The following is a 27,143-nucleotide window of genomic DNA, read 5'->3' on the forward strand; positions in this document are numbered from 1 at the left end:
GTATAAGTCTCTGTCTTACCTTCGGCAGAAGCACGGCGATGTGTTGTCTCCTGTTTTCAGGAGCGTGACTGATCCAGCGGAGGACGGCCTCAAAAACCACCTTCTCCTGTTTGACATTCAGCTCATCTTTATCAATGATCTCTTTAAGCTGTTCAAGCGAGAGCTCCAGGAACTCCTCGGACACAAGCTGAACCTCCTCAAAGTGCCGCAGGATGTAGAGCTTTGCTTTATGGTGGAGCTCTGAGCAGGAGTGGAAACGCTCTGTGAACCTGCAGATGCCAACGCAGTTCTCCGAGGATAACTGTGCCTCCAGGAACTCACAGCAGGCCTCTACCAGACCCGAGACTAAGAACTGATCGGCCGCCACCAAGAGCTCCGACACGTTCTCTTTAGAAATGAGGACAGGTCTTCCATAAGCGTACTGAATAATAAGAGACATGATATCTGAGGAGACTCCTGGAATATCATAGGAATGTTTTTTGTCAGGGTTGGTTGATGTGGAGAAAAGCATCCTGTGAAGCAAATGGTATTCATTTCTGAAGATGTCACTACTAAATTAGACATTGTACAATTGCAAAGCTTGTCTTTACCTAAAATAAGGGCTGCAGACACACATGATGACCTTGTGAGCTTCAAACTCTTCGCCGTGAACTTTGATGATGGCGTCTGTGAGTTCTGCATGTAACTGAGCTTTGTCAAAGAAGGTAAAAGCTGTGGTAATTAACTCTTGCTTCATGTTCTCTAGCTCAGATTTAACTGTAACTGGTCAAACTCTGAGTCACCTCATGTTTCAGTGAAATCTCCAAATGCTCAAGAGAACTCTAGAATGTTTGTGACATCATAGTTCAACATTCTACTGGTGCTTTAACATCCGTTTCATCCTTACAGCCTTGACAGTTATCACTAACATTAAATATGAACATTAAATTAAATCAATGAGCAATACAATATTGTAGCAGGTCAAAGGATGAGCCTTTTATGTTTGAATGTGCCATTAAGCATTTTCATGGAATAAAAGCACAGAATAGTTTTTGACAGAACAGCGTTATTACGTTCACTCTAAAATGCTGGGTTAAAAACAACCCAAGTTGGGTTGAAAATGGACAAACCAGAGAGTGGGTTGTTTTAACCCAGCAGTTGGGTTTAATGTTTGCCCAACCTGCTGGTCAGTTTTATTTAACTCAGCTATTGATTAAAAATGACTAAATGTCTGGCTTAAAATGAACCCAAAATATATTGGAAATTAAAAATCAGACACATAATTACTAGAGGCAACAATAATAATCAAAAGGTGAACATTTATTAATAAGCAATGTTTTTCATTAAACACATTAATAAATATTTATTTATTAAACATATTATTAATATGCTCAGTTTAAGCAAGAATACAGTCATTTTTAATCAATAGTTGAGTTATAAATCTCCCAGCAGGTTGAGCAAACATTTAAAACTGTTGGATTAAAACAACCCAATCGCTGGGTTTGTCCATTTTCAACCCAACTTGGGTTGTTTTTAACCCAGCATTTTTTAGGAAAAGCTCAACCTCTTTTTGTTTTTCTCAATATTGCCCAGAAAAGCACCCTGAGATTTTAAGTTGATATTTCAATAATTTAACAAAACATGCATATTTATAGTTCTCTGATGTTGGTTAATGGTCACATGACATGCAGGCAAATATTTTTAATCTTTTTATGTTAGGTTTTTTAATTTTTTTATTTTTAAAAATTATATATTTTCATTTTACATTTTTTATGATGTAATAATTTTAGCTTTCAATCGGGGAATGAAAAGCCTTCATGGAAAAACCGTAATCGATCCAGTTGAGATCGATCCGAATAAAATTTCGATCGGATTGGAAGGGGTGGTTTAATCCTTTTCTAATCCAATCGAGAAGACATGTAAACACTTGATTGGATTCGGATTAAAAACCAAAACAGGAAAGGACTGCGCATGTGCAATGATGTGGAAATGGCGAGGAACGACCTATGGAAGTTTTTTTTTCTGCAAATAATAAATCAAACTCTCAAAATGGCCCCTCAAATGAAAAATCAAATGCATGAACTGTAGCAAAAATAAAATAAAAAAATTATTTATTTGATATTTAATTTTCATTGTTAATCCAGTATAAACCTGTCATTCATTGCTCAAATGATATATCAAAAGCTCAAACGGACACTGCAAACAATAAATCGGTTAGTTTATTTTACAGTATGTGTACTTACAGTGTAATTACAGTGTACTTACACAAGAAAATACTGGTAACTACATGGGTTAAAGTTAGGTTCAGGGGTTAGTACAGAGTTTATAACCCAGCTTTTGTAATTGCTATAATAAGAACATAGTATGTACATGCTGCCGATATCAAAGATCAAAGTCGGAAAATCTGAGTTTTGAGGCAGTTATGAGATACACTCAAAAACACCAGAAAACTGGTTTACCTAATTAAAAGGACGTTCAAACTTAACACACACTCACTTACACACACTAGACCTTGTTATTCCTTGGCTGTCACTCTCGCTGAAGGGTTTAATTAAAGCAGCTCGTTTTCACAGGTGGGTTAATAGAATCCTAATGAGGCCACTGACAGTTGTTCAGTTTTATGATGGTTAGTTTGGTTGACCAGCCGCTCCTCGAGGGCAAATTACTCAACCGCTCTGTCCATATCAAACACACGACACAATCATGAAGAAGGCATGAATCAGCTGAAATGAGCAGCTCAAGGTTCATTAGCATTGGGCATCGACACCCTCGACTAACGGCTGGCACACCATCACCAATTAAACCAGCACTAACGTCAGACTTTAAATAGATTTGACATGATTAAAAGAACTAAAATGATGTTTGATCATCTGACAGCACTGAAAATAACACTGGGATTACTTATATTTCATATTTTAAATGACAAAATGATACAAATCATATCCAGTTTTACAACTTGATAACGTACAGTGATACCATATATTTCTTAACATAATTTCTAAAACATCACACTGCTTAACAGATCAGTAGTTACTTTACATTCAAAAATGAATTTGTGCGAAAGAACATACATTTATAGTGAATTTATAAACATTTGAATGAATCTGAAATGATCTGTGATGCATTATAGAAAGTAAAAATACTCAATGAAAGCTATTATAAAGTGTAAAGTTTATTTATGATTAATCTTTCATGATTCAGTTCTTTAGCGGCCTATAATCATTAGAGCGTCCCACTGTCAGAAGCTGCTGTTTGTCCATGAAGACGAATGCGAGGCGCTGCAGCGGCGGCGGCAGGAAATGATTGTTTGTCGTTTCTGATTGAACGTGTCATTTCCTGTAATGACAGGTGACGCCTTGCAGGAGCTGCAACAGAAAGCCATTAGCGAGAGAGTGATGAGTGTTATGAGATCAAGCAAAAGCTCAGCGTTGATTTCATTCATCACCGCTGATCGCTCGGGACGCGTTTGCATGTCGTACATCAGCCATCGACAGATCATTAATATTCTCAGAAAATAAAATGGCCTTTGAGGAACAGATGAATGAGGCGTCTCAGACACATAAAGAAGAGTGAAAAACTCTCAGACATTTTGTTGGCATTAGAATCACTGTTATAGTTCGTGATCATCTTCTTAGAAGCAAACGTATGGAACCTTAAAGGGTTCTGTCAGGCGCTTCATATAGAACCTGTTAGTAGAGAAATGATGTAGAGTTCACTCCTGTGATACTCTGATGTAGGTGGTCTTTCAGCTCAGAGATCTGAACAGATGGATGGACGATACACTCCACTGACCCTGATGATGAACTTCCTGTCTGCACAGGAACATAAAGCCGCAGTTCTTCAGTCCTTCCTGATCCTTTGTAGGAGGAAACAAAAGCGTCTGAATGATCTATAGATCAGGGTGAGAGTGACCTTTTGTGACCCCGCCCCCTTCTCCACCGCTGTGACTGATTGGACAATCAAGCTAAAACAAAAACCCACTGCTGGCCGGGCCAATGATTAGCCTTGATTTATTTGAGAAACCCGGGGTTATTTTTCCAGTGGCAGGATGTTTTATAGCTGCTAAACGAAGGGAAAAGAACAAACGGACAATCAGCTAAAACAGGCTTTCTGAAACAGTGGGTTGATGACAAGTTCATAATTAATTTTTTTTTTAAATGGAAAATTATATCTATTCATTTAACAGACAGTTTATTTCTCTCATGTTTACAAAAAAGAACAAACAATTTATTAAGAAGTGCTGCATAATTTCATGATTTTTTTATTTTGTTTATCTTGTTGGTAGAAAAGTATTGCCAAAATATAAAAGGGTTTTTGAACCTTTGGCAGCGCTATAGAGTCAGATTACTATTCAGGACCACGTGTGCTCCAGTGCTCAAAGAAATCTGGAAAATAATTGATAATTCAGAATCAATGAATGAGCAACTCATGTAAACTAAGTTAACTGATGCGCTCAGATTTTAAGTTACAAACAAAAACATCCATTTTCCATGACCAGTAGGTGGCACTGTTCCAAAATTTGGTATGTACCCTAAGATCATGGTGCTGATGAAGCGCACCAAATTTCATTTCAATAGATTAAAGTATTGCCAAAATATAGCAGTTAATCTAATTTTGGATCGTATCAATGAATGTGCAACTCATGTAAAGTAAGTTAATAGATTCTCTGATTTTAAGTTATGAACATAAATAGCCATTTTTCATGACCAGTAGGTGGTGCTGTTCTGAAATTTGGCATGTACCCTCAGACCATGATGCTGATGAAGTGCACCAAGTTTCGTTTTGATAGATGAAAGTATTGCCAAAATATAGCAGCTTAAAAAAGATCTGACCTGCATGTTTTTTAGAGCCGCATACAATCAGCAAAGTTTCTAACTCTTTGTTCCAGCGCAGTGATTGATTGACAGGCTCACTGTCTGGGATGAATCAGGGCATATTAGTGCTTACATCTCAAATTTCCATTCATGCATTCGGCAGACACTTTTACCCAAAGTGACTTGCAGTGCACATTTGATACACATTTGATCAGTTCTTGCATTGCCTGAGAATTGAACCCATGACCTCGCTGTTGCAAGAAATAAGAAAGGCAGTAAGGTTAAAGTGTGTGTGTGACCAGCGCTGATCTGTACCTGAACACTCACGATCGGATCGCCTGAGACGATCGTTAATAGCGGCTGTAACGAGGCCCAGAAGATCATGTGCTCACGACTGTCCAGAGTCACTTCACAGCATATTTATGACACTCGTACACTGAGAACTTCTGTTCAGGTGAAGAACTAGACAATCCTTCAACACTTCCTTCCTTGAGTTATTAATCATCAGACAGCAAACGAGATAAAGTGAGATTAAAGAATTGATCGGAGAGACATTATTCACTCGTATGAGGTGAGAGACTGTCACAATGTAGCGACATCGCATCAATAATGCAAATCACTCGGTTATAAACACTCCCATTTGTAAATGAGCAGGAGTGTGAAAGCGTATGAAATGTAATTCATTACGATACTGCGATTTGTTCATTCATTCCACCTTAAATCGGCTCCAGTCAGTCAGGCTACTAATCAGATGTGGCAGCGTTAATAAGAACGTGTAATTATGAGCTCTAGAGTAATTTCGTGCTTTGTAATTTTGAATCATTTCTTCAACAAATAAAAGTGGCATTTAAAAATAAGAGCATATGAAACACTTTAAAGCAACTTCAGTTGTATGCTGTAGAATAAAACATCAACATCTGTTGAAGTAAAACATAAGCGCATATTTGTGAATATAATCATTTATTTACTCTAGAATGATGCAAGAAATGTACACATCTTTATCTCAAGGTATAAAATTTTTTCTTAAATAAGCAGTTTTTCATTCATACGTTTGTAAATGTATTAATTATTTGTTACAAACCCTGAAGAGAGCACATCCCGTACGACCAACGACAACAAAAACAAGAGTAAAAATAGTTTGCATTACAAATCCAGCCACGGTAACCTGATTTGACGAGAGGAAGTATTGCTCTGCATTTGTCCATATAAAAGCTGTATTTTCTTTCTAATGACTTATGTCTGACACAAAATAAGCATTGTTCTCAATTATATATAGATATGTACATCAAAATATATGCTCTAGTTGAAAAAGGCCTTGGTTGAAGCTATCTGTATTGGGTTATGAAAGTGTGCTTGGTTCAGCTGCTGTTGACGCAGACTGATGACATCATTTCCAGGACATCCACGTGACTCCAGTGCACAAAGAAATCTGGAAAATAAATAATAATTCACAATCAATGAAAGTGCAACTCAAGCAAACTAAGTTAATAGATGCTCTTTGATTTTCTGAACAAAAATAGCCATTTTTCAGATCTCATGACCAGTAGGTGGCGCTGTTCCCAAATTTCACAGGTTCCTTCAGATAATGGTGCTGATGAAGTGTCCCAAGTTTAGTTTTGATAGATTAAAGTATTGACAAAATATTGCAGCTAATTTCTAGCTTTTGTTTCTAGAACAAAGGGTTCAAAAGTTATAACAAGAAAAAGAGCATTTTTGAACTGGTGGTGGCGCTAGAGAGTTGGTCCGATTACTATTCAGGACCAAATGTGCTCCCCTGCTCAAAGAAATCTGGAAAATAAATGATAATTCAGAATCAATGATTATGCAACTCATGTAAACAATTGATGCTCTCAGATTTTATATTAAATTATGAACAAAAATAGCTAATTTTCATGACCAGTAGGTGGCACTGTTCCCAAATTTGGTATCTACCCTCAGATCATGATGCTGATGAAGTATACAAAGTTTCATTTTAATAGATTCAAGTATTGCCAAAATATAAAAAGGTTTTTGATCTGGTGGTGGCGCTATAGAGTTGGTCTTAGAGACCCCAAAGTTGGTCAGATTACTATTCAGGACCAAATGTGCTCCAGTGCTCAAAGAAATCTGGAAAATAAATATTAATTCAGCATTAACGAATGTGCAACTCGTGTAAAGTAAGTTAATGTATGATCTCTGATTTTAAGTTTTGAACAAAAATAGCCATTTTTCATGACCAGTAGGTGGTGCTGTTCCAAAATTTGGCATGTACCCTAAGATCCTAGTGCTGATGAAGTGCACCAAGTTTTGTTTTGATAGATTAAAGTATTGCCAAAATATAGCAGCTAATTTCTAGCTTTTGTTTCTAGAACAAAAGATTCAAAAGTTATAAGCCCCCAAAGAATGCATTTTTGAACTGGTGGTGGCGCTAGAGAGTTGGTCCGATTACTATTCAGGACCAAATGTGCTCCAGTGCTCAAAGAAATCTGGAAAATACATGTAAATTCAGCATCAATGAATGTGCAACTCATGTAAACTAAGTTAATAGATTCTCTCTGATTTTTAAGTTTTGAACAAAAATAGCCATTTTTTTGATGTCCAGTAGGTGGCACTGTTCCAAAATTTGGTATGTACCCTAAGATCATGGTGCTGATGAAGCGCACCAAATTTCATTTCAATAGATTAAAGTATTGCCAAAATATAGCAGTTAATCTAATTTTGGATCGTATCAATGAATGTGCAACTCATGTAAAGTAAGTTAATAGATTCTCTGATTTTAAGTTATGAACATAAATAGCCATTTTTCATGACCAGTAGGTGGTGCTGTTCTGAAATTTGGCATGTACCCTCAAACCATGATGCTGATGAAGTGCACCAAGTTTCGTTCCAATAGTTTAAAGTATTGCCAAAATATAGCATCTAATGTAATTTTAGGTCAACATCATTAAATTCACATCATCATAACTTTTGAACACAAAGGAATATCTAAATTCTGTTCATTGTTCATTCTGTTCTGGTCATTTTTGTGCGGCTTGGACCAGTGATCATCTGTGCCATCTGTTAATTCAGCATCAATAAATGAACAACCCATGTTAACTAAGTTAGTACTCTCTGTGCAGTCAACAGCTACACTGGACCGACCAATCACAACACGACTACCTGCTTCATAATGTGCAATAAAACTCTGAAATGTCCTCTGGTAAACTTATAATGAGATAAACCTTCTGCTTTTATAAAACATTCAGACGGGATCTTGCTGTCAGACGGAAAGATCACAGTGCAGACGTTAAAACGCCCTCAGAGATTCACACAGATCGATAACGGCTGCGCAGGAAAACACACTCGACACAAACGAGTGAAACAGGTGAAATGAGGCACAGACGGAGATGAACAGAGGGAGATACAAACGAATATTCAGGGTCAATTGAAGCTGAACAGCATTTATAAAAGCTCCATCGACAAAATATATTCACTTAAAGACAAGTATACAAGATAGAGCAAATCTTGGTTAACTGAATGTCTGTATCGTCTCAAAATGTAATTCTATTATGGCCCAGCTCTAACCTGATAAATGTGACTATAAGACATGAAGATATTATAAACGTTATCATCATGATTTTCTGGAAAGCTTTGAAACAATGTGTGAGTGGAAAACATTATATAAACACATTTGACTTGACATTGAATTGAATTGAATTTACTTTTTTTTTTTGACACACACACACACACACACACACACGCGCGCACACACATTTACAGTAACACACTCACATGCTTTTGAAATCATGTGTTTTTAATGTTTATCACAGTGAAATAAAGAAACACGCCACTGTAAACATGATTTCTGCTTGTGAAACTCATTTTCTATAGAGCTTAAATTCATTCTGTACAGCAAGCTGCCATATTCAATTATAAATAAATGACATAAAAACACTTCTATCCCTGCGTGGATGTTTTCCACAGTAATTTCGCCTAATACAGGAAACATATTTACAAGCACAATTAAACCTAATCATCATAAAAAGTGTTTTTAATCACATCAGGAAACAAATTATCGTGCACACGCAGAGAAAATGTAACGTGTAAATGTACATAAATATCAATGCTTTTAAGTTCTAATGCGGGTCCATCAGAGAAATAAAGAGACGTGTACAATCAATCCACGAGCCGTGCGGGTAATTTGCATCTTCATTAGCAGAAGCTTTTCACTTACGCCGAGATTTCAGGATAAAGGGGGTAATTAACACAAACTGCCCCACAATTTAAGAGTTTGTGCAAAGCATTAATTAAACATTCACGGCACAACAAACAGAGCGTTTCGGAGATGAAAACAGCTTGCTTAATATTATAAAGCAGCTAGTTTGGTCAATGCAGTGATCCAGTGATCCAGTTCACTGCAACCAGTAACCTTAGTTTATACGACACCACTGCAGCTCATAAACCCCGCCTTCTCCATGAGATCCAACGGGACGCGAGTCAAACTAAAAATTCCAATTCCAATTTCTGTCATTTTAGGTAGCTCTCATCACGCTGACGTATGTTCAAGTGTTCGTTTTCGCATTAAGTTTGGTTTTAGATAGTTATTTGATGGAGTGTGGCATCATGATTGACAGCTGTGCTACTGAATGAGTCTGCAGGAGCTGAAGTGTGGGCGGGACCTTGGGCTCCAAATGACGTCATCAGCGACGACTGTTTCTTGGCTCCAATTTACAGTCTACTGAAGAAACTAGAGACTTGATCTGATGTTATACGGTGAATACAGTCTATAAACACACTATATACACACAAAATCTCATATCTGACAGTCTAAACGTGTTGCTTTTTTAAAACACACTGCTGAACACAAATAATAAAGGGTAATAATAGCAATTTAAAGAAATTCAACACAGGTGATGCATTCTGGGAAATGAAGTGTTCTTTCACCCTGATCTACAAAAGTTCATTTAATCAATATGATGAAATACATACAATAAATACAAAAATCTCTAAGTGGCATTTCAAATATAACTTCAACTTTCAAACAAGCCTTTGTCAAACCAACATGTAAAGTTAATCTTGACAAACTTTGCTTTCCCGGGTAAAAAAATACAGTTATATGCATTTCTTAGTAACACTTTACAATCAGATCCTATTAGTTAATGCATTAAGTAATAAATAATAAAACAAAATGTTCATATTTTTGTTAGTTCACAGTGCATTAACTAAAGTTAATGTAGAACTTTTTATTTTAAAAATGTATTAGTAAATGTTGAGATTAACATTAACAAATGCTGTGCAAGTATTGTTCATTCTCAGCTTATATTAACTAATGTTAACAGATGAAACCTTATTGTGAAGAGTTACAGTGACTTCTCCCTCTCGTGTGAAATGATTCTGAATCCTCGAACACGCGTGTCTAAACATGTTGTAATTAGAAGTCAGCGAATGAAGCGACGCTCTGCCAGCAATTAACCGATAAAACATTAATATCAGAGCAATTATGTGAAAGAATGATTTAATGTTCCATCCGACGTGCCGACAGCAGATACCAAACCATCAGCCGACTTTCACACACAATCTGGAATTTGGAGAAATCAAACTAATTCTGAGCATATTTATTTACTCCCACATTTTCCTCATTAAACCTGGCAAAAATGCAGCTAATTCAGGAAGAATTAAATCACTGAGATACTTTTATTGTTTTAATTTTCTTGTTTTTATCATTTCTTGAGTTTTTTTTTTTTATATGCCTAAAACTGATTTATTTAGTTTTAGTTATTTTAGTACATAAAATGCAACCAAGTGAAAATGAGGAAATAGATTGGAAACAATAATTGGAAACACTTTACAATAGCAAAATTCACATGCATGAACTGATAAAACGTTACGCCTTCAATGCAGTGTACATTTCGTCAACTAAAAGCATAAATATAAATATTCTAGTATAGTTTAGAGACTGACAAAATACACTTAGTTTTGTTGTTTTGTCATTTAATTTAATCAAATTTTATTTAATCAATATTTTAGTACATCAGGTTAAACTACATGAAAATGAGAAAACAGATTTAATTGGAAACACTTTACAATAAAGTTCTGTTAGTTAGTTAACACATTAACTAATATTAATTTACAATGAGCAATACATTTGTTACACTATTTATTAATCTTTGTTAAAATAAGTTAATAAAAATACAACTCTTCAATGTTGGTTCATGTTAGCTCAGTTCTATTAAATATTATAATAATAAATACAACTTTTAATTTTATTAACGTATTAGTAAATGTTGAAATTAACAAACTAAGATTAATAATTGCTTTAGAAGTATTTTTTTATTGTTAGTTCATGTTAACTAATGGAACTTTATTGTTAAATCACCATATTTCCTCTCAGTTAACATATTGGCCTATTATATTTCAAGTTATTTTTTTTAATAGTTTTGTTAATTATAATAACCCCGCAACACGCAAGTCAGTTAAAAATGCTGCACTAATAAATGAAAGGAGAAATTCATGAGAAAAAGCTTCATATGAACGACCCGTCCTCATCTACATACACAAATCGAACCAACAAACAAACAGACGAAAGTGAGTGAATGTGTGAAAACGGGCCTGTTCCTCATTTGAATGAAAGGAAACATCCTCTCGATACGGCGGACAGACTCATTTATCTTAGAAACACACCATGTGACCCGCCTGTGGAATTAATGCAAATGTTATTGGTTTTTGCGCACTCGCTAATTTGTATTTAAATTGTGTTTTGTGTCGAGGAAGCTCGTCTCTGCATTCACATCTGAAGCGGAGCGGCCGTCACCTCATAAACAAATTAAATCCCATTGAGAAATAAACAACATTTCAACAATCAATTCACCGACGCACGCCCAGGGTGAAGCAGAACTTCAGCAAACATGGAAACTAGAAGATGCGTAACATCTGACCTTCATCCGTGCGATCATGGGAAATATATATGACATCATGAGCTCATTAACATTCACGTGCAGCGGTCATCCAATCATAAAACAGGTCAGCTGCATGCATAAATACATCTTTAAAGGTACAGTACCTGTTTGTAAAAGTCAGAGAATCAGTGGAAATCATGTTTTTGGTGCAAGAATCCCAACTAACACTATTTTAGTGTGTTAAGTTTGTTAAGTTTACTGTCTCAAGTACTCAGTCAACGTTTAAGTTGGATTCTACTTTTTTTTTTTCCGAGGCTGCAAGTCTCTGAGAGCTACTAAACAAATTTCATTATATTTTTTTATAATGACAATAAAGTTTTCTATTCTATTCTATTCTAGAGGCCATTCACACATAATGCGTTTAAAAACACGAGACACAGAATTAAAATAAAGATGTCTAAGTGAAAAATAAAAGCTTTTGTTAATTCCACCCACCGGCCCGTCTGATATTTTGGATATTCGATTGCTCAGAGAGAGGAAGAGCTCACTGAAGCAGTGAATGCAAAGCAGTCGAACTGATTATTCAAGAAAGCATGTTTCTGTCGACGTACATCCATCTCACAGCGCATCAGCATTCAGAAGGAGCCGGACGGGATCTTCAACGCTGCTGGAATGAAATACGGTTAAACCACACACGGGTGGAATGAAGGAATATTAACTATTAATTCCCTTTAAGGAAGAATCAGCGGAGGATGATGATGAAGAGGTGAGCGAGGAGGACGAGGATGAAGTGATGTGACTCTCTTCACCCGCGTCTTAATGAGGCCTTGAATATTTCATGGCAGCGAGACACACTTCTGCACGTTCCCATCATCAACTCTCCACAATCATCGGACACGCGCTCGGATTATTGAGGGCGGTGTGTTATCATTAACATGCATGTGCTGCAGTAATGCTTGTGATGAAATATTAAATTCCCAAAGACTGTAAACAGGGCTCCAAAAACAACCGCCGAATCCTGATTGACAGGGTCCCTATGTAGTGTTCACTGCTCCCTACTCTCTGAACACAGGATACCAGTTCACTTCAACTGATGAAATGTGTTCGAAACACCCTGCAGCGTCGTCACACAGAAATATGAAGAAGCACAACCGTTTTCAACATTGATAATAATCATAAATGTTTCTTGAGCAGCAAATCATCATATCAGAATGATTTCTGAAGGATCATGTGACACTGAAGACTGGAGTAATGATGCTGAAAATTCAGAGGAATAAATTACACTTTACTATATATTCACATAGAAAACAGCTGATTTACATTGGAATAATATTTCACTGTTTTACTGTATTTTTGAGCAAATAAATTCAGCCTTGATGAGCAGAAGAGACTCTTTCAAAACATTAAAAAAAAATACAGAAAATAATAAAATATATAATATTATATAATATAATATAATATATTAATAAATTATAATATAATACCAAGCTTTAATTTATTTTTAATACATTCAATTTACACAGTTTTAAGTTATTCTTAATGTTATTGTTATACATTTTTCATTGGAAAGAACTGTCTGTTTTTGACATTTAATATGAAAATAAACAACTTGTTTATATTAGATGTGTGTATTATCTTATTAAACAGTAATCACGATAGTTGCATTGTCTCGTGCGCTTTATATCACAAAAAAATGCTGGAGCCTCAGATCATTTTTATTGCATTTATTTTATTCAAACCTCTTGCAATACTCGACTGATGCGCAATGACTGATGGGTAAATGTCCTTCTCCACTTCCTGTGAAGTGATGCATCAATGTTCCCTTATTCCCTACGCAGCTCCCTTCAGATTGCAATCTCACGTAAGATGGTGGAATACAGTGTTAAATCCACTTCTCAGGGCACTTACAGTCGAATGAAACACACCTCATGTTTTTAAAGTGGCCCTGAATTCTGATTGCCCAATATATTGTTCTGATCACGCTAAAATACTCAATAAAAGAGAACAAATGGAGGAAAAGCACACAGATTTGGACTAAAAATAGGTTACTGAGATTTCACTTTTGATGTGAATGTATTAATGAGACAGAGATCTAAAATGTCTTCCATTATATTCTGTAAAACACTGAGGTAAAAACGTGTTTTGTTCAGACGCTGTGTTCCTCACCTGCCGGATCTCTACGCCGCTCTGCCCTCTATGTCCCGGGTGGATTCGGCAGCCCGTGCCAAAGTGTCTGCCATCAGCGCTTCTTCCAGACTGCGCCGGGCCTGATGGACCTTCAGCTCCTGCTCCCTGAGGAAGAGGATAAAAGAGGGATGAAGTCAAAACACAAAAGCAGCCTGACGGTCTTTGACCTCGCTTTATCTGCTCTTACCTGCGTCTCACCTCCCCCTCCGGCCTGTCAATCAACCTCCAATCCGTCTCTCACCTCTCATAACCCCTACCCACAATTCCCACACGCCGTCGCTCCTCTGTCTCCCTTAACCCTTAAACACACACCTCGACCCGGGACGCCTTTCACTTCCCTCCCCCTCATTCATTTGATAAAGACAGACATCAACCTTAGTATTCCTCAATCGAATCATTATCAACAAGATTTTTCTGCACAACAATAATTGAATCTCTGATGACTAAGTGCAATTCATCTTTATTCCTCAAGGTGGCAGTGTCTGAGACACAATGATGACATGATGTTTCACTCATAATCACAGCAGGCATTAAACAAAAGAATAAACATGTATTATCAGAAAAACTTGAAATGGCTCAGCGATTACCTGGAGAGAAAGTATTGTATCACAGTCATTAGTGTCAGTGATGGTGGATCTGATTTTAAAGACGTTAAAAATGATAATTTTGAGAATATGATTGAGATGGCAAATATGAGCCAGATGCTGACGATGACAGTGATGATGGGAAAAACATCTGCTCATATTGAACCCTTCCAAGCTCCAAAAGGAAACAAAACATGCTTTATTTTATACTTTTGTAATAGATATTAAAATATCAGGAGAGTTTTATACTATTGCGGCAGTTAGAGATCCATCCGTGTTAGAAATAGATCCGAATATGTAATAGTGATTGCAGAAACATTCATGCTTTTCAGGGTTAAAATGCTCATATACAATTTCAGTTACATTTTTAGTCATTTTGTTATGTGCGTTTGTTATTTTTATTTCAGTTTTAGTTTGTATTTAATTCCAGTGAGTAATTTTAGTGCTTCAACTAAGTCATTTCAGTAAGTTTCCAAAGCAAAATTTCTATTTTTCAATTAATTTTTGATTCATCATTTCATTTTTTAGTTTAATTTTTAGTAATTTTGATATGTTCTTTTGTCATTTTTACTATTTAGGTTTAAATTATTTTGATCAGTTTGAGTATTTTAGTTCTTCAAACTAACTTATTTCAGTCAATACCCAAGATAACATTTCTAATTTTTGTTTAAATTTTATTTTGTCATTTTTATTTTAGTTTAATATTTAATAATTTTGTTATATGCTTTGTTTTGTCTTATTTTTACTATTTAGGCTTAATTTGCAATTATTTCAGTTTTAGATATTTATTTATTTATTTATAGGGTAAAACTTTAATTTGATGGTCCACTTCACACATTCTACTAACTAGAAGTAACTCATCAACTACACGTCAGTAGAGTATTAGTAGACTGTCAGATTCGGGTTTTAGTTAGTAGATTAAGTTGACATGTAGTTGCAAATTTACTTATAGAATGAAGTGTAACCATTTTTTAATCTATTATTTATATTTTTTTACTTTATTTCAGCTTTATTTAAATTAAAAATGTTTATAATAGTTTTAGTTGATGATAATAACTCTAATGTGGTCCAATGTTGTTTGGTTCCCACTGCTCTTCAGAACATCAATCTCCAACCCGTCAATTGATTCCCGCAGACCGTCTTTCCTCAGTCCTCCCTATAGGCACATTTTGTGGAAAAGCGTATTTTTCGTGCTCTTTTGAGATTGAGGAGTTGGAGTTTGATGTACAGTGTTGACACACTGTCTGTCTGGACAGGAAGCTCAGAGCGCATGGAAGCCAATCCCAGAATGCATTTTGACATGAAAAACAAACAAGAGAAAAACACCAGTATCTAAAACAGCTCACGTCTAATTAAAAATGATACTAACAACACTTTGCTATGTCAGTGGCGTCGCTCAGGTTCACAGATCAGCCGACGCTGGCATCATTTCATGAAATCGAGATGCAAAAACCATCAAAAATAATGTTTATAACATCACAGCCATGAGCTCATTTACATATTCACACATTAACACCTACAGTTTCAGCAGCTCAACTCGCCCTGATGAACGACAGTGTGAACCAAACTGTTACACACAGCTCATTTACATAAAGATGTCTTAAAGGTACAGCATGAAATCTGCCTAAATGTTATTTTAAGTATTATTTATATGTTATTATAGTTTTAATTAATGTTTTGAATTAGCTTGTATTTTTTATATTACGGAGTTTAATTTTTTTTAGTAATTTTGTTATGTGCATTTGTCATTTTTACTATTTATTTTTATTTCAGTTTTTATTTATTTTGAGTGGGTAATTTTAGTGCTTCAACTTCATGAGGCAACTTTGGTTTAGTTAAATTTTTATCTGTTATTTAATTTAATTTTATTTCAGCTTTATTTAAACTAGTTTTAGTTAACAATAATAACCCTGATGGGATCCAGTGTTGTTTGGTTCCCAATATTCTTCAGAATATCATATTTTGTGTCCCACAAAAGACAGAAATACAGGTTTGTAATGACATGAGGATGAGTAAATGCTGACAGAATGATCATTTTTTGGCTGAACCGTCCCTTTAAATGTAAAGGTCAGAGAGGAAGATGAAATGATGCATCTTGACTTGCATTTATAAGTGGCATTCAGGGAAAATATAAGTGCATTATGTTGCTGTACTGGAATCAGGCCTGTAATCGGGTGTCAGAATGATGCTGCTGTCATCAAACGCTTATAGAGTAAGAACAAACATCTGACATCAGCTGCAGGCGATTCAACACACACACTCTCTAATGGAAGCTTGTTTGTCGCCGCTCATGGTTCTCTCTTATATAACTCAGCATTACCATCAGAACCATTACGAGACACAGAGGAAGGAACAAGCGCTTGCTGCACGTGTCCTGAATCCTAATGATCCGAGCGTGAACTCGCTGACATTCCTGCATTTCCATCAGCGTGAGTCTGAATGCGACAGAACCCAAGAACTGACTCAGTGCATCTCTATATATAAAGACAAGAATAAAGCACATAATTACTGCAGCCTCGTCCACACGGGATGACAGATGCTAATTTTAACCTCTGGGTTTTTTCCTGGGCTGAATCTCTCAGGCCTTTCCTTGCTCTAATCGTCGCTGGCAGACGGCCGCGCAGCTCTAGTGTGTGTGTGCTCTGTGTCACGCGTGTGCGGCTGCTGCCATCTTGTGTTTTGGACTGGAGAAATGTCTGGTGAACTGGTAGGAGAGATTTTTACATTTCCAGCAATATTTCAGTATAGGAAACGTATCTATGTTTCAACAGTAACAGAACTATTAATAGAGATTAATGAGAATGACTGAATCATTTGTTACCAGAACAACCCTAATACTGACCAACTGCATCTCAAATAACAGCAAAAGAAATATATATTTAAAACTTATTAATATTACTAAATAGATTTTAACCATATATGAGCAAATTGTGTTTAAAGCACAAATGGAAACATTATATTAATTATCCGAAATTAGTTAAATATTCTTAAACCAGATACTCTGTTTAAATGTTTATGATATATTTTAAAGATTTAAAATGCATACATTTTTTAATAACTCACAGCAGCCTCAAACTAAAAAAATGTTTCTTTTAACATAAACTGTTAACTTCTAACCACCTATAAAATAAATTGATATATATATATATATATATATATATATATATATATATATATATATATATATATCAATCACTGATTCTTGCAATAAGGGACAAAACATGTTTTAGAAGTTAGTTTTTATTATTTAATAATACACTATTTTTTAAACTGATATATTTGTAGACAAAGGTCTCAGCTAATTAACCATGTAGGGAACAGGTTTTTCGGAAAATGTGTTTTTCTAAAAATATACATTTATTCACTTAATTTGTGTCATCTTCGTCAGTCGCATTAAAAAGCATGATATTTTAATTTGATCCATCCAACAACAGTGTAAAGTCTTCAGTTATGTAATAATGGTGTTCAGTAAAGGAGCTAAGTGAAAAAAATAAAAACTCTATTTTTTTTTCTCTCTTGGTTAGGGTTATTATGAACAATCCAGTTCCTAAATTCCTTAAATCTCTAACCTCCTTTTTAATATTAAACATATATAACCAATGTTCTTAGGTACATCAGACACAATATAATGTAGTTCAGTTGATGTTTTAATATTTTAACACAATAAACTGAAAAAAGAGTAAGATATTTCTTTCAAATTTAACAAAAACCTTCACATGACAGTGTTAAATACTGACGGAGCTGACAAAAACTGATGGAGTTGACAAATACTGACGGAGATGACAAAGGTCCAGCTGGGGTCAAATATACAGTATATGTAAATAGAATCATGAAACAACATTAGAAGAATTCCCCATATGCAAAAAACATATTAAATCACATTATATAGACTTTTTGAGAGCACTTATCAACCATCAGACATAAAACCTGACGGAGTTGACGTGTGACGGAGTTGACAAAACTGAATTTTTTTCCACCTTAACCACGTGTTGTACAGTGGACTAAGATAGAGTCTACATCACCAGTTTAGATCACTCTCTGCTAACCAGTTTTAACCACTAAATCACACCACAACGTTTCATACATTTTTTGATAACTTTCAAAAAGCCTCAAACTCACAGCCATGAAAAAAAAAAAAAAAAGTTGACCAATATGTAAAACCACAACATTTGTTTTCAGATCACAAATTTGCCAGTCACACTAATAGTGTATGTGGAGGACGAGCCGTCTCATCAGTATGCTGCAGGAACGCCAGAGAGAAAACAACTACAGCAGGAAAATCTTATTTCATTTGTGTTTTTCATACCGCAAGCATCCAATTTACCCCGGGAGCCAAGTGAAACGACACATCAATCTCATGAGAACTCGGGATGGTTTCAGCTCGGCTTGAACTGTGACACCTGATTCCCAACGCTGAGCAACACGCCTTTACTGAGAGGGAACTCAATGAATACATAAAACATTCAAACTTTACATCGCATCACTCCTCAATTATAAAGGAATATTAACAGGCCGGCTGATCTCACAACAAACCAGAAATCAGAATCAGAAAACATTACGTCTTGAACAAGCAGGTGCAACGGGAAACGTTTCCAATTATTTGTCTGTCCAAACTGAATGTGAAAATGCTGCATGACATGACTAAATCACATGCATCAGAAAACATGCTAACACTTTACATGTAATGCAATATGAATGTATTCATAATGTACATTGTCTATTGAAAGATATAATGCATTACAATCATAACCAAAGTTAAAATGCATTATAATATTCAAAGATTCCTTGTTACATCTGAAATTGCTTGTTTGTCATGTGTTATATAATGCATTATCCTTTCTAAAGGTGTAACAATGAATATAACTGTTTATTCATGAGCTCATACAATACAAGGCATATCACCGCCCTGCATCATATTTGCTGAATGCTGAAACTTGTTTTTTTACTAATTTTGGCACAAAAAATGCATGATGAATAATAAAAAAAAATCATTTTTATATGATTTTAGTCAAAATGGCTGAAAAAAAAATAAATTCAAATCACATGTAACATGTAATATGATTTATCTGTTTATGGCATTTGACCAATAGGTGGCGAATTCAAATTTGTTGATGCGTTGTTCGAGAGTGGTTTGGTCTATCAAAAAGCTTTTAATAACTTTATGCCGGCATGGTCTGAAGATGATCTGAGATGATTTGGTGAAATTCGGACAATTGTTTAGGAGGAGTTTCAAGTAGGTTTTAATAGAAATTCAAAATGGCGGACAACAGGTTTGACCGAATGTGGCATAATTGGTATCAGTTATCGGTATGACTCAACTCTAGTTTCATTAAAATAGGCAAAATTAATCAAAAGCTATTAGCATTTTTTGAAATTTCACTATAAATGTTGACCAAAAGGTACAAAGTTCCAAAACTTTTTGAGTATCTTCAGGGCATGATCCTAATGACACATAGCGAGTTTTATAATTATACTCTAATGTGTGCATAAATTACAGCATTTTACGACAAAATTCAAAATGGCCAATGCCCAAAATGGCTGATATGGTGAAATTAGGGAATCATTCGACTCGGTATGCTGCACTGAATCAAAAGAGACCAGTTTTATGATTTTTGGACAAATTGTTCAGAAGTTGTAATTAAAAAATAGCATCTCCGCACCAGTAGGTGGCGCTGTGCCAGAACACTGCATACAGCCTCAGATCATGCTTGTGATGACATGTACCAAAATTCGTCTCAATATGCTAAAGCGGTGCGGAGATATCGCATCAATTTTGGCACACTCTTCGTCGAATTAATTTGCGCATAATGCGTACGTTATGCGTTCGTTTGCACGTTATATTTGCACCAGTAGGTGGCGCTGTGTTGAAACGCTGCATGTAGCCTCAGGTTGTGCTTGTGATGACATGTACCAAGATTTGTCTCAATACACTGAAGCGTTGCGGAGATATCGCATCAATTTTGGCACAATCTTTGTCAAATTTGTTTGCGCGTTAATCATAATCATCTGAAGATGATCTGAGCCAATTTTGGTAAACAAAAAAAAAATAAAAAAAATGGATGAACAGTCTAGCACAAGTTCGAAAAATTCAAAAGGCAGAAAACTTTCATGACGGAAAATGATGTCATAGGGTGCAATTGAATCGTCTTGAGCCAAGGAATCAGAGGAAGAGAGTTATTAGCATAAAATTAAGTGAAATTTTGGACAGTTGGTGGCGCTAGAGGGTTTGAGTTACAGACTCAAAATTGCTGTGTTTAATGTTGGGCCTGTCCTCTATCTGTGTGCCAAATTTCACAAGTTTTTACCATACGGTTCTATGTGCTGCCATAGACTTCAAGAGTCTGAACACACACACACACACACACACACACACACACATCTCACCGTATGTCTTCATCAGTGACGGTGAAGGCTTTGCAGAGCGGCTGGGATGTGTTGAGCCAGATGGCGGGGTTCTTCTCGGCGGCCGTGGACGTCTGACCCGTGATGGGCGCTGAACTCATGTGCAGGGCGCTCGCTATGGCCGACAGCAGCGTCTCGTCCGACGAGTCTGGGCCGATACCTGTGACGACAGACAGACGTTACACACCGACAGACAAAACCACTGGAATGAGACTGAAAGACATCCAGCTGATGGCGTCTTACTCTGTAAGCCTTTGGGCAGATCCATAGTCCTGAGCACTTCTTCCGACACATCCGACGACCGCAATCCCTTCAAACGCTTCTCCCAGAAGAGCTGCACACACACAAGAGACGAGAAGAACCGATGAAGATCCAGAAGAACAGAGCAGAGCTGTTAACTACTGAAAATATTTTCGTTAATTGAAATAAAGCTGAAATAAAATAAAACAAATATTAGATACACAAAAAAAATATTAATAAAATAAAATTATTAAAACAAACTATGAAAACTGAACATATAAAACCCAATTCAAATATGAATACTCTAAAATAACACGTGTTCTCACAGTGACTGACTGTACAGACAAGAGCTGCGAGAAGATTCGTCCACAAAGACAAAAAGTCCTAAAGATGATGATGATGATGAGTGACTGATGACAGATCTCTGACATCAGATCTCATCCTCAAGCTTACTAATATGGCTCTAATTACCCCCGTCCTCCAGATACACAGCGTTTTTCAGTCTTAATCATGTGTGGTAATGAATGTAAAAGGTCAGATGGTCCTGCGGGGCTCTTCTGCACGTATCATCAGTGATATTTCCCCTCGCTCACGTCTCTTAAGTGCACATTATGAAGTTTCAATAAGTGGATGTGTAGAGCTGGTTAGACATCAGCTGTTAGTCCGGCGGCGGCCCGCGGGAGCCATAAACGCCAGCAACAGCTCATAAACACCGCACCATTTATTGAACCCGAGACTTAAATAAAGCTCTTCCATGAGCGTCACGGGGCTTGTAGAAGAAAATCCACCCTCGACTACTGTAACGTGAAGAACCGAGGCATTTACTTTCACACAGTCAGCACAAGTGAAGTGAAATCAAGGTTTATCAGTCTCTTCTGCTCACCAAAGATGCATTTATATGATGATAAATACAGAAAAAATCCTAAATATTATTCCAGTGTAAATCAGCTGTTTTTTATGTGAATATATAGTAAAGTGTAATTTATTCCTCTGAATTTTCAGCATCATTACTCCAGTCTTCAGTGTCACATGATCCTTCAGAAATCATTCTAATATGATGATTTGCTGCTCAAGAAACATTTATGATTATTATCAGTGTTGAAAACAGTTCAGATTTTTGTGGAAACTTTTATTTTTCAGGATTCTTTGATGAATAGAAAGTTCAAAATAACAGCATTTATTTGAAATAGAATCCTTGGTAACATTATAAATGTCTTTACTGTCACTTTTGAATAGTTTAATGCGTCCCTGGATATATAAAAGTAATCTTGCTGACCTCAAACTTTTGTGTACTTCAGAAACGGACTGTATTTTAATGTTCATTCCATTATAATACAAAGTGCTTTAACAAAAGTAAAGCATTGGCAGTGATAGGGACGAGGACGAGTGTGTTTGTTATGTTTACGCTCCCATGATTCTCTGAGAGTTCATTCGAGGTCTTTTATCTGACAAACCATTTCATCTGCGTAAAGATTTTCTCTTCTGCAGCCTGACATCTTTACAAGCTCATTCCGTGTTATTGTGACCCAGCGGACAGTAAAGCATTCAGACCAGGACGCGTCTGATGAAGAGCTTCATCTCAAACCATCACCTTCTGGACCTTCTGGAGATCAATGTTCCTGATTTTGTTCCAAAAGCTCCGATCTCACATCATGGCGGAATAAGCAGAAACACGGGTGACGAATGAACCGGATTAAACAAGACAAAACCTGTCGTGATCACGTCATCAAACGAAAGAAATGAGAAATTATGTTTTACATAAAAGAAAATCAAGCCTATTTTAAAGTCATTAAGATTGAGAGATTATTTTCAAGAAAATTAGACACATTTTCCTTCCAAATGTTCATTGCTATCAGGCAAAAATAAATAAATAAATACAAATAAACGTATGAAATATTTAAAATAAAACATACAACTACTGAAATTGTTCTGCATGTATATATCACAGTAGTGTTCGTCATACTGTCTTTAATTTATGCTCATTTAAATAAAAACAATGAAGTTCAGAAATGAGAATAATGAGAATTACAATGAAAAAGTAAAACAAAAGCAAAAAATTTGTAAATACGGTAAATACGGCAATTGGTAATGTACTATATTTATATTTATGTGTTTATTTAAGAAATCTTCCAAATTGTGCTATATTTCTTGAGGGCTCTAAATATTGTGCTTGTTATATTATAATTAATTAATATTATTTGTTTTGTTTTTTTTATTTATTTAAAATGAATTTTATTTATTTACAAAATTAATTTATTAGTTAATTTCATTATAAAGAAATAAAATTAATTTTAAATAATTTAAAAAAAGTTCAATAAATAATTAATAAATATGCAAGCAAATAAATAAATCGAGAGCACAACATATAGAGAAGTAGAGCAGAAACTGGAAGAATTCTTATTCAATTTACATCAAGAGTTCTGTCTGAAAATATTCTAAATCCCAACACTTGTTCTTTTAGGAACTGTTCTGACTTGAAGACATTTTCTGCAGCAGGTGTAGAGATCAGGACTCAAACAAACACTGAAATGTGACGGATGTGAGAACAGAACATGCGGATCTGTTTACTCCTGCAGGATCAGTGCGAGTCACAGTGAGAGACTCCTGCAGCTCCAGCGCCCTCTAGTGCTCACATACAGGACCAGCATTCCACAGGGATTCCAGGGGCGGGATCAACTTATTTTGGACATTGTGTTGAAATCATTGACCAGTTACAATCAGGTATTTCAGAGAGATGGGTGATAATTACTAATTCTTCAGGCCTCACATTTCAGTTCAGGTCACATTCATCTATATCATCTGCATTAACATGCTGTTATTTATGCAAAAATGTACAAATGTACATGTTGGCCGTTGGTATGTATGTTTGTTTGCCTCGGTTATTAAGTATTTGTCGCATGTAAATATTGTCACAATCTTTGTTTGCATAATAAAAAAATAATTTTCATTAATTGAAATAAAATAAAATATAAATATTAGAAGAAAAACTTAGAAATTAATAGAAATTAAACTATTAAAAATAATTTTCGTTAACTGAAATAAAGCTGAAATAAAATATAAATATTAGAAGGAAAGCTCGAAATGTTGCTTTGGAACTAAAAATAAGTTCAAGGTGAGGCACTAAAATTACTAAAACTAAATCTACATGTTAAAAAGCTAATAAACATGACAAAGGCACGTAATGACTAAATCTTAAACTGAAGCACAGAGACATCACTGATGTGTAGATGATGGAGATCCTGACCTGTCGCGGCTGCTCTGTGGCTCGCTGAAGGTCCGTCTTCACCTTGTTGTTCGGATGATTGACCACTTTAGTGACCGGCTGCTTAAAGATGGAGGCCGTTTGCCTGATGGGCAGCGCTGTGTTCAGATCCGGCTTTCCCTGCGGACAGACAGAGACATGAGCCAAAAACACAACGCTGAACTTCTGTGACTTGAGCTCAATCACATCTCAAATAAAACAACACAAAGACAATAAATATACAACATCTTTCCACAGGCTGAGTTACCTGTGTATCAACACATGATTCAAAGAATCTGTCAGAGAATTCATCTGACCAATCAGATCAGTCAACCAGACCTGCTGAATAAGAGTGACCTCTGACCTCTTACCATCTCTGAATGAGTCCGTCCTTTGAGTTCTGATGATAATGATGTCAACATACAAGAACTGGCTTAAATAAAATAACTAAATAAAAGAAATAAACAAATTTACTTATTAATAAAATTCATTGCTAATGAAGGTCAATTAACAAGAGCTGGTTTAAATAAAATAAAATGTATTATTAAATAAATGAATTAATACTTTAGAAAAATTAAAATAACTAATTTAAATTAACAAACAAAATGAAAGATTGAAAAAACGAACAAACGAACGAAAGAATGAAAAAATGAACAGACGAAAGAAAAAACAAAAGAACAAATGAAAGAAAGAAAGAAAGAAAGACAGCTCAAACGAAAGAAAGAACAAACAAAAGAATGAATGAAATAAAGAACAAACAAATGAAAGAACCAAAGACAGAATGAAAGAAAGAATGAAAGAAAAAACAAACAAACAAATAATAGAATGAATGAACGAACTAAAGAAAGAAAGAACGAAAGAATGAACAAACAAACGAATGAACAAAAGACAAAATAACAAACAGATGAAAGAAAGCATGAATAAATGAACTAAAGAACGAAAGGAGGATCAAATGAAAGAAAGAACAAAAGAAGGATCAAAAAAGAAAGAATGAATGAAAAAGAACGAATGAACGAAAGAACAAACAAAAACAAAAAGAACGAATGAATGAACAAACTAAAACAGAATGAAAGACTGCTCAAACAAAAGAAAAAAAAGAATGAACAAAATGAACAAACAAACGAATAAAAGAACCAAAGAAAGAACGAACAAACAAAAGAAAGAACAAAACAAACAAATGAAAGAATGAACAAACTAAAGAAAGAATGAAAGGAGGATCAAACGAAAGAAAGAAAGAATGATAGATAGAAAGAACGAACGCACATATGAACGAACGAACGAACGAATTAACAAAAATGAATGAAATGAACAAAAAGAACGAATGAACAAAAGACAACAAAATAAAAAACAAATGAAAGAAAGCACGACTGAACGAACTAAAGAAAGAAAGAAAGGAGGATCAAATGAAAGAAAGAACAAAAGGATCAAAAAAGAAAAAACTAACGAAAGAAAGTACGAATGAACAAAAGAACAAACAAACAAAAGAACGAATGAACAAACGAAAGAAAGAACGAAAGGATCAAAAAAGAAAGAATGAACAAAAGAAAGAACGAATGAATGAAAGAACAAACAAACGAAAGAAAGAACGAAAGGATCAAAAAAGAAAGAATGAACAAAAGAAAGAACGAATGAATGAAAGAACAAACAAACAAACGAAAGAAAGAACGAATGAATGAACAAACTAAAACAGAACGAAAGACAGCTCAAACGAAAGAACAAACAAAAGAATGAACGAAATAAAGAACAAACGAATGAAAAAACCAAAAGACAGAATGAAAGAACAAACAAAAGAATGAAAGAACAAAACAAACAAGCGAAAGAAAGAATGAATGAAGAAACTAAAGAAAGAACGAAATAAGGATGAAATGAAAGAAAGAACAAAAGGATCAAACAAAAGAAGGATCAAACTAAAGAAAAAAGAAAGAAAGAAAGAAAGAAAGAAAGCACAAACGAAAGTGGAATGGAAAAGTTCTCATTATCAGCTTCTCTTTATCAAAACAAGCAGCAGAACTAGTGATTTGCATATTTTGTCAGAACAGCATCATTAAACTGTCCAGATCTTCCACACACACACACACTCACACACACTCACACACACTCACACACACACGTACACACACTCACACACACACACACACACACACACACACACACGTACACACACTCACACACACACACACACACACACTCTCACGTACACAGACACACACACACACACACACACACACACACACACACACACGTACACACACACACACTCTCACGTACACACGTACACACACTCACACACACACACACACTCTCACGTACACACACACACACACACACACTCACACACGTACACACACACACACACTCTCACGTACACACGTACACACACACTCACACACACTCACACACGCACACATGCACACACACACGCACACACGCACACATGCACACACACACACACGTACACACATGTACACACACTCACACGCACACATGCACACATGCACACACACGTACACACATGTACACACACTCACACGCACACATGCACACACACACACACACACACACACACACACGTACACACACACACACACGTACACACACATGTACACACACTCACACACGCACACACACACACACACACACTTAAACAGGGAAACACAAAGATTTAGGACTAAAAAAATATTCAAAATGAAGAAATTCTATTTTGATTTAAACTGAACAAGAAGAAATTCAGACTGTGCTCTAATCACACATCAGTAAATGAGTGACTCGTCATCGATCATGTGACAGATTCCTGCAGAACATATGGACACACACACCAATAACAAACACTCGAACCTTCACT

The 27,143-nt window shown here is 35.6% G+C and overlaps 1 protein-coding gene across 2 annotated transcripts in view; it reads right to left on the reverse strand.

Annotated features, from left to right (window-relative positions):
• Positions 1-5,736: 5,736 nt before the first annotated feature.
• The window catches only part of LOC127513168 (methyl-CpG-binding domain protein 2-like), a 36,655-nt gene continuing 15,248 nt past the window's right edge, over positions 5,737-27,143 (reverse strand). The window contains exons 3-7 of one of the 2 annotated variants that reach the window (XM_051894774.1): positions 24,305-24,442; positions 21,064-21,154; positions 20,803-20,980; positions 13,814-13,939; positions 5,737-6,222 (exon numbers count right to left, since the gene is read on the reverse strand). In XM_051894774.1, the coding sequence (XP_051750734.1) occupies positions 13,825-13,939; positions 20,803-20,980; positions 21,064-21,154; positions 24,305-24,442 (522 nt within the window). In that variant the 3' untranslated portion in view covers positions 5,737-6,222; positions 13,814-13,824. Of the gene's footprint in view, positions 6,223-13,813; positions 13,940-18,595; positions 18,845-20,802; positions 20,981-21,063; positions 21,155-24,304; positions 24,443-27,143 lie in introns of those variants that run through there. The other variant, XM_051894775.1, reaches the window with a different exon arrangement.

Source organism: Ctenopharyngodon idella, chromosome 5 (genome assembly GCF_019924925.1).
Source record: "Ctenopharyngodon idella isolate HZGC_01 chromosome 5, HZGC01, whole genome shotgun sequence".
Lineage (NCBI taxonomy): Eukaryota > Metazoa > Chordata > Actinopteri > Cypriniformes > Xenocyprididae > Ctenopharyngodon > Ctenopharyngodon idella.